The sequence below is a fragment of the Odontesthes bonariensis genome, chromosome 4 (genome assembly GCF_027942865.1).
Source record: "Odontesthes bonariensis isolate fOdoBon6 chromosome 4, fOdoBon6.hap1, whole genome shotgun sequence".
NCBI lineage: Eukaryota > Metazoa > Chordata > Actinopteri > Atheriniformes > Atherinopsidae > Odontesthes > Odontesthes bonariensis.
Window position 1 is genome coordinate 12552114 of NC_134509.1, and position 15466 is coordinate 12567579.

The following is a 15466-nucleotide window of genomic DNA, read 5'->3' on the forward strand; positions in this document are numbered from 1 at the left end:
GGTAGCACATTTATTTTGACACAAAATCCACAGTTTTTTGTTGAATAAAGCAGCATTATTGTGATAAAGTGAAGAAACATCAAAAAAAAAAAAAAATGCAAAGGGTGAATGCAAACATTAAAAAATGGGAGTTTATCAGAAATACCAACGCCATATGCACAAAACCAACTTGACAGACAGAAGAATGTTTGGGTATTCATTTTGACAAGTATCGTGTTACGAATTCTATCAACACTCAACAGCAACGATTTTGACAACACAGCTGACAATAACTCTCTCACACATGCGTACAACACACTGAAGAGCTGCAGGTAGAATTGCACAAAGTACACCACATGTTGCGGTAATTGTAATCAGAACTATTTCACATACTGTCACATACAGATACTGCTATATATCCTGCCGTCTCGTAGCTGCAGGAGTGAAACACCTTGTATCTCCGGCGACAAACAGTTTGAGTAAAGTAGTTCAGCGGTAACAACATGGGCTTTTTATTTCCATTGTTCAACTCTCTGGGCATTACAAAATGAAATGGTACAAATATAGAGTAAGTGCTATCTTCAGAAGAAGAAGAAGAAGAAGGAGGAGAAGAAGAAGTAAACAGTCCTTTGCAGTCAAATCTCAAGCGAGCTAACAGTCTTGCATCAGGCCTCGGCCTACAGTTTGGGCATTTTGTCTGTACACAGTAGCTGCTGACAAAGCAAAATGAATTAAATGTGTTCTACATACAATGAACTCCAAAAAGTCTGGCGTCAATTTAGAATCAAAGTACGAATAAAATTGGCTCAAGTCTGTGCCTCTCGTGTACTATTACTACTACAGTGTGTCATTACTACTTTCCTTCTGTCCATGTGGGTATGGTAAAATATGTGAATGAATTATGCTTTTATTAGTGGTACATGAACAGGAGATCAACAGATATGATAAATTCATAAATGCCAGATCCAGAGGCTACACAGTTATGTAAGAATGAAAAATGAAAAAAAATAAATAAATAAAATAGGAAGTTTCGTTGTCCCAGTTTTTTTTCTTCTTTTTTTTTTAAACGAAACTGTAAACATCATCAGCTACTAATCAAAATTGTGTCCCTGCACCATCTAGACCATCAATTAGTTTATGAAACAACAAAAAAAAATGGTGCTGAAAATAAAAAGTAAATAAAATACATTTGCTGCTAAAACCCTTAAAATGGACAAGACAAGATATATATATATACATATATATATATATATATATATATATATATATATATACATGCACAAAAGACAAATGTGCAATGGTATTATAACAAAATATGGTTGTTAATCTTTTGGCTTCGGTCAATAGGAACATGGGAGATGGATCTTTTAAACCATGCTGCGGAAATCATAGTTTACTGCAGAGCTAAGTTCTGCTGCTACCTTCAGGGACAATGCTTGACTCTCTGGGAATAAAAAGTTGTAGTAACACATGAGAGACACAAACAGGAGCAAAGGCAAAACCACATCATCAGAGTTTGCACTGGAGAGAAACTGCTGTGTTCGTACAATCAGGGGCCTCTGCCCCACACAGCTCATGGATCTGTAATAAAGAGGTAAATGTTTCACAACAGTTTCTTTCCTATCAACCAGCATAAACTAGAATAAGGAATACTGTGAATGCTATTGCTAAATACAATTGCCTTAAGTCTCACATGTACTGTATTTATACAGAGACGTCTAAGAGCTGTTAGAAAACATCTGCCAGTCAAATGTCAAACTATCCACAATTTAAAGAAAACACACACATATTAGCAATAAACTACAGAATGCCTCATAGAGTGTCTGTATTCATCTAGGCACCATATATTTTATTCAACAACATACATAAGCACGAACACGTGACAAAGAACCTTGCCAGAAGGCTTTTATGTCGTCCAGAGGATGAACAGTCAGTACCATCTGACACACACCTGTGAGTCACCGCACGATAGCTTTGAACAGAGATGATCAGAAGATGACCTTCACACCAAAACCAAACTCTGGCACAAACCCTCTCACAATCCCTCTACTCACAACAGCATACACGAACAAGTTATTTCTCTCAAAACTATATCATAGGTAATTGTGGCAAAGTTTTATGCCCACAGATCGATAAATGTGTCAAACGCCCCAGGCATCAAGTCAGCTTTTTAGGACACGGTAAAGTGACCTTTAGTAAAGGAGCTCATGACAACAGCAAGACGATCACATACAAAACATGATTAGAGACATTCTCTTTTTCTAATACTTACATTTTGTACTGATAGTTAATTACAAAACAGTCCATGTGCGCTGTACTTACTACATCCTATGGCAAGATGAAGAGAGCATCAATTAAGCGTATCACACTCAGCCCACAGGTGCAGAGAATTTTCTTTAGAGACAAAAATGCGCATTGGGCTTCAACACATGATCGACCAGGGAGCTCTTAAAGAAAAGCAGTCTATCTCTCGGAAGTGCCATGTTTATTCACAGCAGCAACAATAATAAAAAAAAAAAAAAAGACTGATTACGACATAGAACCCTCAAACCTTATATGTTTGATGTTTAAAAAGCATTACTCAATGTGGAAAGACACTTTCAAAGCCCCAAACTGGCAGGCCGCAGCTCTGCACACTTTTCCAGAAGTTTTTTAGCCAAGCATTCGTCTATAAAAACTCCCCATAAAGAGTATCAGTGCAGCTTGTTGCTATGCATAACTTTTTACATTCATTATCAGTAACGAGATTAAGCATAAAGTGTCTGCTTTGTGAAGATTCAACAATCCATCCAAGAAGGAACCAGATTCAATTAGCCTTACAAACCTGGCAACAATCAGCCAGGAGCACATTAAAACACATTCGCCGGGTGGTGGCGTGTGTCAATAACAGTCTGAAACAACTCATTTTTCACTGCTATTGTATTACTGTATAAGCTATACCAGCAAAACATTTGAACCAATGTTTGCCCCTCTTTTCATCAAAGAAGCAACATATGACACAACATTTACAAATGTCCATCCAGTGAATCGATCAAAGTAGTCTTTTCTGCCATAACTTCCTTTTAAAAATGAAGGAAGTAGGCTGATGAAAGCCAAAAACCCCTTTTTTTTTTTTTAAACATCTCAGCGTTTAATCATCGTGAACCCAACTTCTTTGAAAGAAAGGATCACCTGATATATTTACGACATGGTTCCAACGCGCTTGTTTCTGAGCTGCACTTGTGAAAACAAACTGTTCTGTGATGTCACACTTAGTGACCTGCATGCTTTGCTTCCATTTCATGAAACTCTCAGTTGAAAAGCCTTGTTTGTGTGTTTTTTTTGCATTTAAACTGCGCGGGATAAGTGGTGTAGAGTGAGGCTGAGATTCTTTATCTACTTAATCTATTACACGTCATACTTACAGAACCTTTTGCTGTTATCCCATCATACATTGCATACGTCGGGAAGTCTTCAACAAAGACTGATTTTCTCAGACTTATCCATTTTCAAATATCCTAAAACACAGAGCTATCCTGAAGTTGAAGAAGAAAGCACAGATTAAATAAAATTCCGACCACTCATTTTTCGTAAAACTGATTATTTTCTCCTTTCTTACTGTTAGTTATCTCATGGTCACCCCTTAAATAGGTCCTGACAGACAGGCTGGGAACCACTGATACAAGGAATTTCCTTTCATAAAGCTAAAATGCTACTTTGAGAGCAGCGTCGCATCATACAGAGAAGAAACGAAGGTTAACAGCGGGATGTAGTGTTGCATGTAGTGTATGCCTGGTAACCGCAAAGCTGCATAACTATTGTTATAGCAGCTTAAGCAAGAAAAATACAGAGAACGGGTATGGAATTCATCTGTATTTTCGGCAGTTTGTGAGGAAACAAAGATGGCATCTCTAAAACCACTGACCCAGTGCACAACTAATAATTCAAGAATTCAGTTTTCTTGTTCTCTTGGGATTATTGGGACTCCATTATTTCTTCTGTCTCTCGACTTGCAACTGTTACAGCGAGATCTGAAAGACTTCTTTTCAGTGATTCAACTTCTCACCTACTAGTCTCGATCTCACTTTTCCCGCTTGCTCGACTAAATCTCCCTTGCTGTCAACTTACGAGGACTCCACAGTGATGATGGCCTCGCCAGCCTTATGGCTGGCACTGGAGGATGAAGGGACCTGGCCAAGCCATTCCTCACAGTTGTCCAACAGAGGTGTTTGCACAAGGGGCTTCGTGTTGTCGTGCACCATGTCCACCTTTCCCCTCTCTTTCACAATCTCTTTTCTTCCTTTATCTAGGTGCCCTTTTTGCAGGTCCTCATCCTCTCTCTTCACATGACAGCGACACACCTCAATGCCCGAGTCACCCGTTAGTCGACGGTGCCGGAAATGATCCTCCTCCTCATCCTCATCTTCCTCTTCCTCCTGTTCCCCTTCTTGTTTTCGCTCTTCTTTGCGGTTGCTCTGCACAGAAACAGCCACATCTGACTTATGGAGGGTTTGAGCAAAGGTCGAGGGGGTGAGCCTAGACATTTGACCATGAGGGGAGATCTCTTCTTTCGCTTTATGAATTGCCATGGCGCCAGCTGCTTCTGAAGAGAAAAGAGGATGGACTTGACCAGGAGAATTGGAGGATAACAGGACAAGGGGGGAGAGTGGGAGGCGAGAAGGATGCGAAGGATGAGAGTGTAAAGGGAGAGAAAGAGGACGAGCAGGACATGATACTCCTTCACTGCCATTTGGGGAACATGTCAACACTGGTATGACATCGGGAGTGGATGCAGGGATAACATCAGGGGGAGCTTGTGGTGCGGGTTCTGGGGAGGGTGTCGGTGTGAAGGTGGCCCCAACCCTTGGCAAGACGGCAAAGTCGCCCCCTGCTTCACTGGGTGTGGAGTTGTGGCTGCTGTCGTAGGTCCCATCCGTCACCTGGACAGAAAAGGAGGTGCTGGAAGGGGAAGTGAGGGAGCAAGACTCACAGGAGCAGCTGGTGTAGTTGTCGGAGCTTTGAGAGGAGGTCAGAGCACTCGGGCCGGGGCCCATGTACGGAGGGCAGGGGTGGCGGTGGTGGTGATGATGGGGGTATGAGGAGCTGGGACCCCCTGTGGTACCTGCCTGGAGTGCAAAGACAGAGCTGTAAGGCGGGGGAGGGGTGCTGGGCTGCGCAGCCACCTCCTCATAGGAGGGCAACTTGAGAGAAGACAGAAAACCTGCAACAAAAGACGAATCGACTTAGATGTGAGCTCCTCTATATTGCTTACCAGGAAAAGGCTGGCAACTGATTAATAATCGTTTGAAAATACCAAAAACAAACATAAAGGTGATCCCACAAAGAAACACTACCAGATATACAGTAGTTTATTCCTCTGTGCTATGGACCAAAAACAAAAGAATAATAATCAGGATGAATTTTAAAGTGTATTGTGTCAAATGCTGCGAAAACATCAAGATGTTAAGATTGTGCTGTAACACCGATGATCCAAAACACTCAGTGAAAGAAACCCACTGTTTCATCCCTGATAAATCGTAAAACAAACGTACTGAGGTCCAACATTGAGGAAGGGTAGTTGCAGGCTCCATTATAAGCAATCAGATTGATTTCTCTCTGTCTCTGCTGCTGCTGGATTCTCAGTTTGGCTCGGCGGTGGCGGTAAGCACAGAAACAACTGAAGAGGATAAGCACAGTCCACAGCAGCCAGAACCCTGCAGTAAACAGGAATGCTCATCAACATGAACACAAGTTTGCAGAGTTGTAAGAAATACATGTAAGATCTGTTCAGATGACAGAGAGGTGCAAACTGTAAAATCATGCTTATTTTGATGTTTACTTCCTGGCTGTATATGCCTGACTTTACGGAGATCTCAACCATCAGGAAATCGATTTTAAGACAGCAGGTCATAAAGAAATAAAAATAGAATTGAAAGACTTCCAGTGGGCACACTGAAGGATGCACGGAAGCTGTGTGTTTTGTAGCTCAAAATAGCCGTGGTTGAAATCAAACATCTCAAATGTAATGCAAAGAAGTTGAAAGAAAGAGTAGGAAAATAGCTTATTTGTTATTAATTTTTAAATGAAAGGGGGTTGATCCTGTGATTACAACAGAAAAGCATCAGAAAACAAAATACTGTTACAGTCTGTTCATAATATATGTTTCAATGTAAGAAAATATCACATTTTTGTGTATAAACATTTTCTCTTAGGTCCGATTGAGAAAAAAGTGGCAAAACCTAGCTATCATTTCAGGGCTTTTTGTACAGTGTTGTCAGTTGACTTACACCAGAGTTCATAATAGTAGGTGCAGCAGCCCGTCTCTCCACAGCAGTGCCCTGTTTCACACAGATAACCTGGATTGCTGTTTACTCCAGGACAGTACTTGGGACTCACTACAGGCTGGCTGCCAGAGCCCCCGTGATGCCTCACCACCTAGTGGACAAAACACCACACTTGCAATGTGACCAAAAAGGGAATGATATAAGTGCAAAAAGTTTCCGTCATCTTTGTTGTTTCCTTAATTCTCTTTTTCCGCATTTCATTGGAGCATCAATCCAGGACAGAGCAAGGAGCCATTTATCTTCGAACTGAGACAGACTTTGTGATCTTGCACACTCTACAAACACTTGCTGTGACCCGTCTGTGTGGCCAAACTGAAGTCAAGTGATGGCGACTAAACCATTTTAACAGATGTAAAAACTTCCTCTACTAAGGCTGCAATTGTACTCAACATCGAAAGCTTAGGTTTTTCTGTTTGTTGTCTCTTTTTTTTTCCCCCCAATCGTGTGCCATCTATGGTACCGAGCATAAGTCTTGAGCCAAACTTTCTCATAATTTTTTTAAGTAGTCTTGAGCAGTCGTTCTCCAGGCTTTCGGAAGGCCTTTAAAAAGTTTTTCTTCTGACATTGGCTGCTTTTTCACTCCAGTTCTTGTATTTTTGTTCGCTAAACAATTTCACTCTGCTCTATGAATGTTTCAAGTATAAAAATGGGCAATCAACTCATAGGCCAGCATTGTCTACATGTATAAAACAACTTGGCAATGAACTAGTTTTAAATTATATCCTAAAGCAAGTTGCTCGCACCCTGTCATAAAAGCACATATTCCTATTTGCACAAGTTGCCCAATAAAACACAGTTGACAGAGTACAGATATTTTTGCACCAACAAGGTGATTCCAAATGAGCTTTTAGCTGAAAATTTGGCACATCTCAGAATGGTGTGCAGTGTGTCCTTTAAAAAAAAATGAGGAAACTGGACATGTGGAGGACAAAACAAGTCATGTCAGGTCTGAAAAAGTATCTAGAGCTGATGAATAGTATCTTACGGTGATGTTCAGAAGAAAGAGGAAAAAAATCCAGCAAAGACGTGACACAGGACCTGAGAGATACAGCTGGCCTTTCAGTTGATCCATGTACTGCTCACTGAAGCCTCATCAGAAATGGTCTCTGTGGAAGGGTGGCTGTCAAGAAGGGGAGAAAAGGATGAGGTATGCCAAATGATACAAGAAGTGGACCGAAAATCAGGGGCAACAGGTCTTATGGAGGGATGAATCCTCTCCAGAGCCCAGACCTCAACATTTCTGAAGCCGTGTGGGATCATCTTGACAGAGAACAGAACAAAAGGCAGCCAACATCCAAAGAAGAGCTTTGGGATGTCCTTCAAGAAGCCTGGAGAACTATTCCTGAAGACTACTTAAAGCTTGTCTAAGAGGGTTCAGGCTGTGTTGAGGAATAAAGGTGCTCATACTAAATGTTGACCTATAAGCTCGTTAGAGTTGAACAAACTCTGTTGTTGCCTAATACATTGTATTTCCATTCATGTTTCAATCTCACCTATTTCCTGTTATCCTGGCAATGTATAAAGAAATAAGGGGTCACTCAGAACTTTTGCTCAGTACCGTACATACATGTCCATGTGACAGACTTACAAGTTACATCTGTAAAAGCAAAATGGCCAAAAAATTTAGCATCCGGATACAGCCTTTGTTCAGGAATAACTTCAAAATTTGCAATAGAACCCCTAAAAGTCTGATGTTAGACATCGCAAATCTACAAGTTTGTCAAAAAAAACCTATTTTCCAGCTGTGTCTTGCATGCTGAAGCATTAGTTACTAACATAACTAACTGTCCTGTTTGTATTATAGGTGTAATATATCTGCCTGCAAAACACTCTCCTGTTAACTGTTCTGGTCTCCACTAACTTCATAGGAAACGTTTTTCTACGGACTCTTCGCTGCTCAACACTGCTCTTTCCATCGACAACATATCACACATTAAATCCATAGTAAACAGAGAGATGTAGCTTACTGCAACATTTGAATTGTTTTCACATAAACGCTTCCCACCTTATCGATTGTGCTCATGTCAATCTCCTTTACAGGCACCTACAATGAGAAATAAAATTACAGTTGCTTTCAAGTCATGAGCAAATGCAAAGGGAAAAGCAAGCCAAGATCTGCACCCATACACTGAATATTAAATATTTGCTGCATCTTATAAGATGGTTGCTTTCGGTTCTTGAGAATCGGGCTCGAAATTAGCTCAGGCACATCAGTTTAAAGCTGCAGTCTGCAGGATTTGTTGTTGTCATACGTAAAGTTCTAATTTTTGGCATTTTAAGAGTTTACATGACCTATCAGAACGCTTGAAGTTGAAAACGGTGACCTCCGTAGTCGCAAAATGCAAGAAATGCTTATTTTTTAACCAAAAAATAAAAAGTTATTCAACTTCCTGTCCCGCCCCATCAAAACACTTGAGAACTCGTACACGACTCCTCATTCATCAACTCACCTGTCATTTGCGATCATGGAAGACACAGTAAGTAGACTAGCCCGTAATGAAGTTCAATAGTCTAGATAAATAAGAGTGGGGACGAGCCTACCTTGTATCGCGCGTGCACAATCGGTGATTGACAGGCAGCAGAGCCCAGCTCGTAACCTGATTGGTTACCTCTTACCGGTCCGGTCTGCAATTTTGTAAACAAACCTGCTGGCTTTGGAGGGACCTAGCGGGACATATAGGGGACCTAGAGAACTCATTTTTTTTTTGAATTGGGGTATTTAATGTACTACTTTCAGAATCCCCGGACAGTTCCAGGCATTATGCTTGAAAAAGAGTTGCAGACTGCAGCTTTAATCATAAACCACACCAACGCTATCTAAATATCTAGATATAGAGAGATATCTAGATATCTAAATCTGTTATGTACACATTATCAAACATAAGACTCAAAGTGCTGACAAGTAATAATGCATTGCCATGGCAACTACTCAGGAAAAAGCTCTTAAGCTTTTTTTTTTTTTTACCCATGTGGGCAATTTTTAGATCATCTTGTGGTATGAAATGTTTAGTTATAGGAAAGTGGTTATAGGCTGGGCTCCCTACCGTGGCATCTTCAGTGGCAACCAGGCCCTGCAGGGACATAGTCATCTAATAATAAAAGGCAGAGGGATGTTGTCAAGAATAAGCAAAATATATACTGTGTTAGTGACAAAGCATAACAAAGTGCCATTGAGGACCTATTTTCTAGTCTGGAGCTGCCGACTGCTGCTCCTCTGGCCTTTCTCCTCTGCAGTATGGTGGCAGCAGGCATCAGTTAGCGCACATGTTCAGAAAACCACTCCCTGTGCCCTCTATCTTTCTGTTCTTTGTCTTTTTCAAACACATAAAATGAACTTGTGTATAACCGTGACCTGTAAAAAATACATTTATTCTTCAATCTGCTGATGACTCTTTTACCGGTAAGTTTACATAATAGAATTTTGGCTTTAGAATAATTTCATTTTCAGCCATCATTACAGGAAGACCTACCTAAATGGATATATGCGGTTTGTGTCTAATTGGAGATTTAACAAGTCTCGTCCTGGATCATTATTTGTTCAGATATTCAGCACTTTCATGAATATTCTCGATTTTTTTTCAAGCCAATTCAAGGTCTTAAAACCCGACTCACAGAACTGTCAGACTGGTAACTTATCACAAATGAGCATATCGATCCTAAAAGCTAAAAAGGAGCACATGTGTCAGCCCAAGCGGCCAATTGTTCCCGTGTTTGAAGGTAAGGTAGCTGACACTGAAGAAGTTGCAATAAAGACCACAATCAACTGAACTATTTCTGTATAGACAAACATGGCCCTTCTCTCAGTCAGTGAACTCAATAAAAAATAAAAAAAACAGCAATAAGTCATTAAGAACAAATTCTTATTCACAATATAGGCCTGCAAAAAAGGCGAGTCCTTTTGAGGAAACGGCAAAAGTAGCTGCACAATATTAGTTTGTGTGAGTGGATGCATGCATGCAAGTGCAGACGCAGCATTACCTACTTTCGGTTTTCACAGTTCTAGATGTCATGAGCCAAGTTAGCCAAGAGGGGATGGTGACAGTTATATAATGTACATACATAGGTGCGGCAGATTCGTAAATAATGGATGCAGCCACAGGTTCCACAACATTATGTGACACCAGTGGAAAAACAACATCACACCAGTGAACAGACAAACAATTGGCACCGCAGGATGAGGAGAGAAAAATATCTCTAGATTTCTGCCAAAAATTGATCTGTATGCAGGTTGGTCTGTGTGGCCATAAAAACACCAGCTTTAGAGGCGCATTGTCTTGTTTTTTTTTTGGAATCTTACATGGAGAAGTATGTATTTTCTTTAAAATTGTTTCAATAACTTTAAAAAAAAAAAAAAACTAAAAAAAAAACACCAATTGACACTTTTTGATGTGAAGATCACACTCTGGTCAATGCCAAATCTATATTTACAAGTTATTTCTGCAACTAATCCCAGATGGATCAGAATAAAAAAAATAAAAGGTGAAAATGATGGTGAAACGTGGCGTGCAAGTCCTGCTGTATGTCCCCCCCTTAAATAGAACTTAATCTTATTCAGGAGTGAAGTAACACACATATTACAGCCAAAGTCAAGAGAGGAAATGTACTGTCGGAAATGTATTGTCATGCTGAGTTTCTGTGGTAAGACCACCATATGGCACAGAACAGGCACACAGGTGTTGAGTGCAGTCATTCAGGTTTTCACAGAGACCACAAACTAACCACAAATTATTTCCATCTAAGCTTCTCACAGGGTCTCATAGAGTGTCACACACAAATCAAGAGATGGCAAAAGGTCAAAGATATACTTTGTGCTACAGACACCTACTTAGGCACTCACAACTAAGGCCAGCAATGTTAAACAATGCATACACCTATACTGAACCCCTACATTTTCCTCCACCTGTTTCCCTTGTGGCTCTTAACAATAATGTGGACACTATTTTAAGGATTCATTTACAGTATTGCACCACTACTTCAGCAATGCTATCATCACCCAAAACAATGCCAAATCGAAATTGCAAAATTTAACAGTAACTGGCTGATCACAGTCTTCCCTATGTGTAACTAACTCTGTGACTTAGATGTGCTGTCTGTATGACACACACGTGCACATATTCCATCACAGGCGTTCATTTTAGGGACAGTTGTTGAGGCCTTTCCCCAGAGGTCCCACCTTAAAGCTTGAACCCTGGTAACCTCACTACAAAAGACGCATTCGGACAGAGCAGTTCTAAGAACGGTCCTCCTCAAATTCTGTTCTGAGAACTGTCCTTCCCCAGGGGAACTGTTTCGGTTTGCATTTGCACATGAGTCGGGACCCTGATAGAGACTGATGCGGCGCAACCGTCTGCGTCAGTGACGTGTTACTTTAGCGCCACATTCACAACAAAACAAAACAAAACAAAACCCGCGAAAAGTAAGGAGAGAAGAAAAAAACACCACAAAGAAGCTAATATGGAGAGCAGGGAGGCCACCGTGTTCATGGTCTGCATGATGGTAATATTAATCATGGACGATCATATCGGGCGTCTAACATCGAGGCTGGAAGAGCACACAGAGAGAGTCAGGAGGTGATACTTTTTCATTTCATGAAGGAAGGAGAGCAGAGCACCGCAGACAAAGGAGACAACGTGTAAGTTTAACTTATTTAACACGCGCAGGTTGTGTCTGTGTCTATGAGGAAACATTTCAGCCGTGACAACATGACAAGGGGCGTAGCTACCGACCACCAAACACCTCCGTCAGATGTGTTTCTATAGAACCCAGAAAAGACCCGACCTCGGAGAAGGAGCTAAAATGGTTCCAGGAACTGAGGGCGATGGTCCCGAGTTCCTGTATGTGCGAATACGGGAAAAAACGGCCCCGTTCCTGAAAAGGTTATAGGAACTGCCAAAGGTTCCTACAGTGCAAATGCGGCTATTGAAAAGTCCCGATCAACAAATAAGCCTAGCTTTCAAGGTCCAGTGGTCCACATGACAAAGCAGGAAGTATCATCCTCAGTGAACAAACAGTTGCCCTTAATCGACGGTAAAGCTTTCTGAAAATCCAAGAACACGTTAGGTTTATGGAGGTATAAGGGTCTGCCATTTAAAGTGGGGTTCAACTCTTTAGGCATAGCTGCCCTTTTGAAAGCTAAAGTGCATACAATGAATGAACCTTTACTGTCTTTGTTATGTCAACAGTAACAATTCGTAAAGTCACAAGCTATAACTGAAAAAAAATCATCTGCAGACCAAGGCTGGTTGGGAACCTCCCATGATGCACTGAGCGCTTTGCTCTTGACCCTCAATGTATGCGCAGTATATCCCTTAACTGTGCTTTCTTTTCTCTATCCCATAACGGTCATCCCTGGCCTCGTGTTACGCTCTGAACAGGTGTCCCTGAATCTTGTTCTGCTTGAGGTCTTTTCACTGTCATCCACCACCCCTTGCATGATCGGGACAGGAGATCGAATCGAATTGAAGTTTCAATGTGATCCGGTGGTTGTCTTATGTGTAGTGTTAACGAACTGGCATTATATGAACACAATACCAAACGAGACTGATTAAAATGACCAAAGCATTGGACTTTGTTTCACAAGGCTTGATTTAAAACTTGTTTACCATCTCTGAAAAGTGCCTGTGGAGACCTTTCTGGAGACCTGGCGCAACGTAAGCAGAGTTAAATAAATGTCCATAGAGAAGCCATAATGTAGTAACAACTGTCAGTCTGATTTCAATTGGGAGCTGAGTCTACTCAGCTTTTGGTGAATCTGTAAATATGCTTTGGTTATTGTGCTGGGCATTACTAGTAGCCCCCTCTTTTTAAAAACTTGTTAGCAGATGCTTTGCGTTGACTTCAGCATCAGACAGCCTCCCCATTAGAAAAAAACAGGCTGAATCGAATGAAAAATAACGTTTGCTGCACCAGAGCTCGAGATGTTCCTTTTTGACTCGGCATTTCAAAGACTCAAATGCTGAGCTACATCAGTGGAGATGTTGAGGCTGTTGTTTGTCAACAACAAGGTAGGCCGTCGGAAGCATGTTGCTCTGTAGAATCACTAAAGCCCAGCTGTTGAAAATAACAGTGTGCAGTACATTACCTCCTCAGCCTGCAGCCCGTGGCAGAATGTCAGCGTTTTCTCTGGGTCCATGACGGAGGCCGAGCACCAGTCTAAACAAAAGGATATACAAACGCACAAAAGTGGGATGTTATACAGTTAAAGACCCATCACCGCTGTCCCACTCCACAAACACTGTGTCCTCCCCATCCGCCATTCCCGCCCCCCTCCAACAAACTCCCCGTCTCGGCTGCACACACCGGCGGATCAGCGTGTGTTTAATGAGCGGCCAGCGGGATTTCACAGTGCAGACGGCGGAGTCACCGGCTGTTGTTTTGCTGAGGTGAAATAACGACTTTTCTCGTGTAGTTTTAGCAGGAAGGGACGGAACCGTGCATGATGTCATGCCTCTTCAGCCACCAAACTACTTGCAGCGGAGAGCTGCGGCTATGATTGGCCGGAGCTCCCAGCAACAGCCGCGCGGAGGCAGCCTCAGCCTCAGCGGGCTGCTCCCCGCACTGTGGAGACATTTCCTAATCATGGTCAAACTGAAACGCGGCACGGACGGTTGTAAGTAAGCGTTTCCAGCATAGAGGTTTCCCCTCTCGATTATTTGCACGAATCATCCAAAAAAGTTCATGCCCGAGAGAATTGCTTTCATGCTAGATTTAATCATTTTAAAGATGTATTTCAATTCATTTGAATGTGACTGGAAGAACCACACTTTGTAGCTTGGTTACACACAAGCCACATTCAGGTATTCATGAACAAGCTTTGAACGTGTGATTCGTGTATCATAAAAGCGGTTTTCACAACACTGAAGTTTGTGTGCAAACGAGTTATTGTTGTAAATCTTAACATTTAACAACACTTCACAACCTCACTAATACAAATGTGCCAAAAATAAGGGCATGAATATTCTTGTTGCTGTCAGCTCTCTAATTTGGTTAAATTACTAAATGGAATAAAACACGTGCAAAATTACCAACATGTGACACAAAATAACCACCAAGACACACAAAATGGCCTCTGGGCAGTTAATATTAAACGGAAATGATGAAATGATATCAATATGCCAAACGACCACACGGAAACACAAAGTCAGCCATGGTTTGATTCTTCATAGGATGTTATAGAAAGAGGTCAGAGGACATTGTGGCCTCACAAAATACATTCCTAACAGCGACCCATCCATCCATTTTCTATACTAGTTCAAGGGGGGGGGGGGGCTGGAGCCTGGAGCCTATCCCAACTGTCATTGGGCGAGGGAACACTCTGGACACTCTGGACGCCAGTCCATCACAGAGCCACACAGAGAGAATCAACCATCCACTCGGGTCAATTTAGAGTTTCCAATTCATGCATGTTTTTGGGCAATGGGAGAAAGCCGGAGTCCCCAGAGAGAACCCACGCATACACTGAGAGAACATGCAAACTCCATATAGAAAGGCCTCAGCCGGGATACGAACTAGTAACGAAGTAATGCTCTCCACATATAATCGTTTTTCAAACCATTACTAAATGCCATGACTCAGGAACAAAATGAGAAACCATACTGGGACACATATGACCAGTGTTTCACATAATGGTTATATACTGAACTGATGACATTAATCTCAGGTGCCAAAATTGAAACCATTATTGTCTAGATCCTCTCTGCTCTGTTTTGATGATGTTTGTGAAGGATCCGCTGTTGCAAGCTTAGTTTTGTTTAGCAGTTGAGAGATTCCTTCTTGAGCCGTATTAAAACCAAAATCTTCCAAGACATACTGGTGCAAATTCTGCAGGAGTTTGTGCGTCAGTTGCAGCTTGCATCTACTTGTCACAAGAGGGCAGTAGATATCATGTTCTTTGTTGTTTACCAAGGTTGGTTCAAGAGGGTTCATTGACCTGTTGAGGAAAAGATTCAAGTTCAGTTAAGACATCGGCAGTTGCAATTGCAGTTACAGTGCAGCTAAACAATCCGCAACAGTTTAATGATCCTTTATTGGCCATTACATCTCAAACATGAGGCATGATCTCATATTCTTTTTTATAATTCTTGTGTTTGACTCTGTCAAAAGAGGAAGCAAGGAAGCTGAACGAGCTGCCATGACCACTCTCTTATAATCATAGTCCTTTAGAA

General features: G+C 41.5%; 1 protein-coding gene across 1 annotated transcript; it reads right to left on the bottom strand.

The window, feature by feature from the left end:
• Positions 1-15: 15 nt before the first annotated feature.
• LOC142378480 (uncharacterized) lies at positions 16-13845 on the bottom strand. The gene is made up of 7 exons (XM_075463019.1): positions 13602-13845; positions 13384-13454; positions 9347-9391; positions 8308-8346; positions 6246-6393; positions 5511-5672; positions 16-5179 (listed from the first exon to the last, which is right to left on the bottom strand). The coding sequence occupies exons 2-7, from the start codon at positions 13432-13434 to the stop codon at positions 4083-4085; spliced, it is 1542 nt and encodes a 513-aa protein (XP_075319134.1). The 5' UTR covers positions 13435-13454; positions 13602-13845; the 3' UTR covers positions 16-4082.
• Between the last annotated feature and the right edge of the window lie 1621 nt (positions 13846-15466).

What these genes read in the sequence shown, in the direction of transcription:
- LOC142378480 (XM_075463019.1), bottom strand. Translation starts at nt 13,434, where the DNA reads ATGGACCCAGAGAAAACGCTGACATTCTGCCACGGGCTGCAGGCTGAG. An exon ending in ACGGGCTGCAGGCTGAGGAG is followed by an intron (nt 9,392 to 13,383) that starts GTAATGTACTGC and finishes TTTTATTATTAG; the next exon opens with ATGACTATGTCCCTGCAGGG. An exon ending in TTGCCACTGAAGATGCCACG is followed by an intron (nt 8,347 to 9,346) that starts GTAGGGAGCCCA and finishes TTCTCATTGTAG; the next exon opens with GTGCCTGTAAAGGAGATTGA.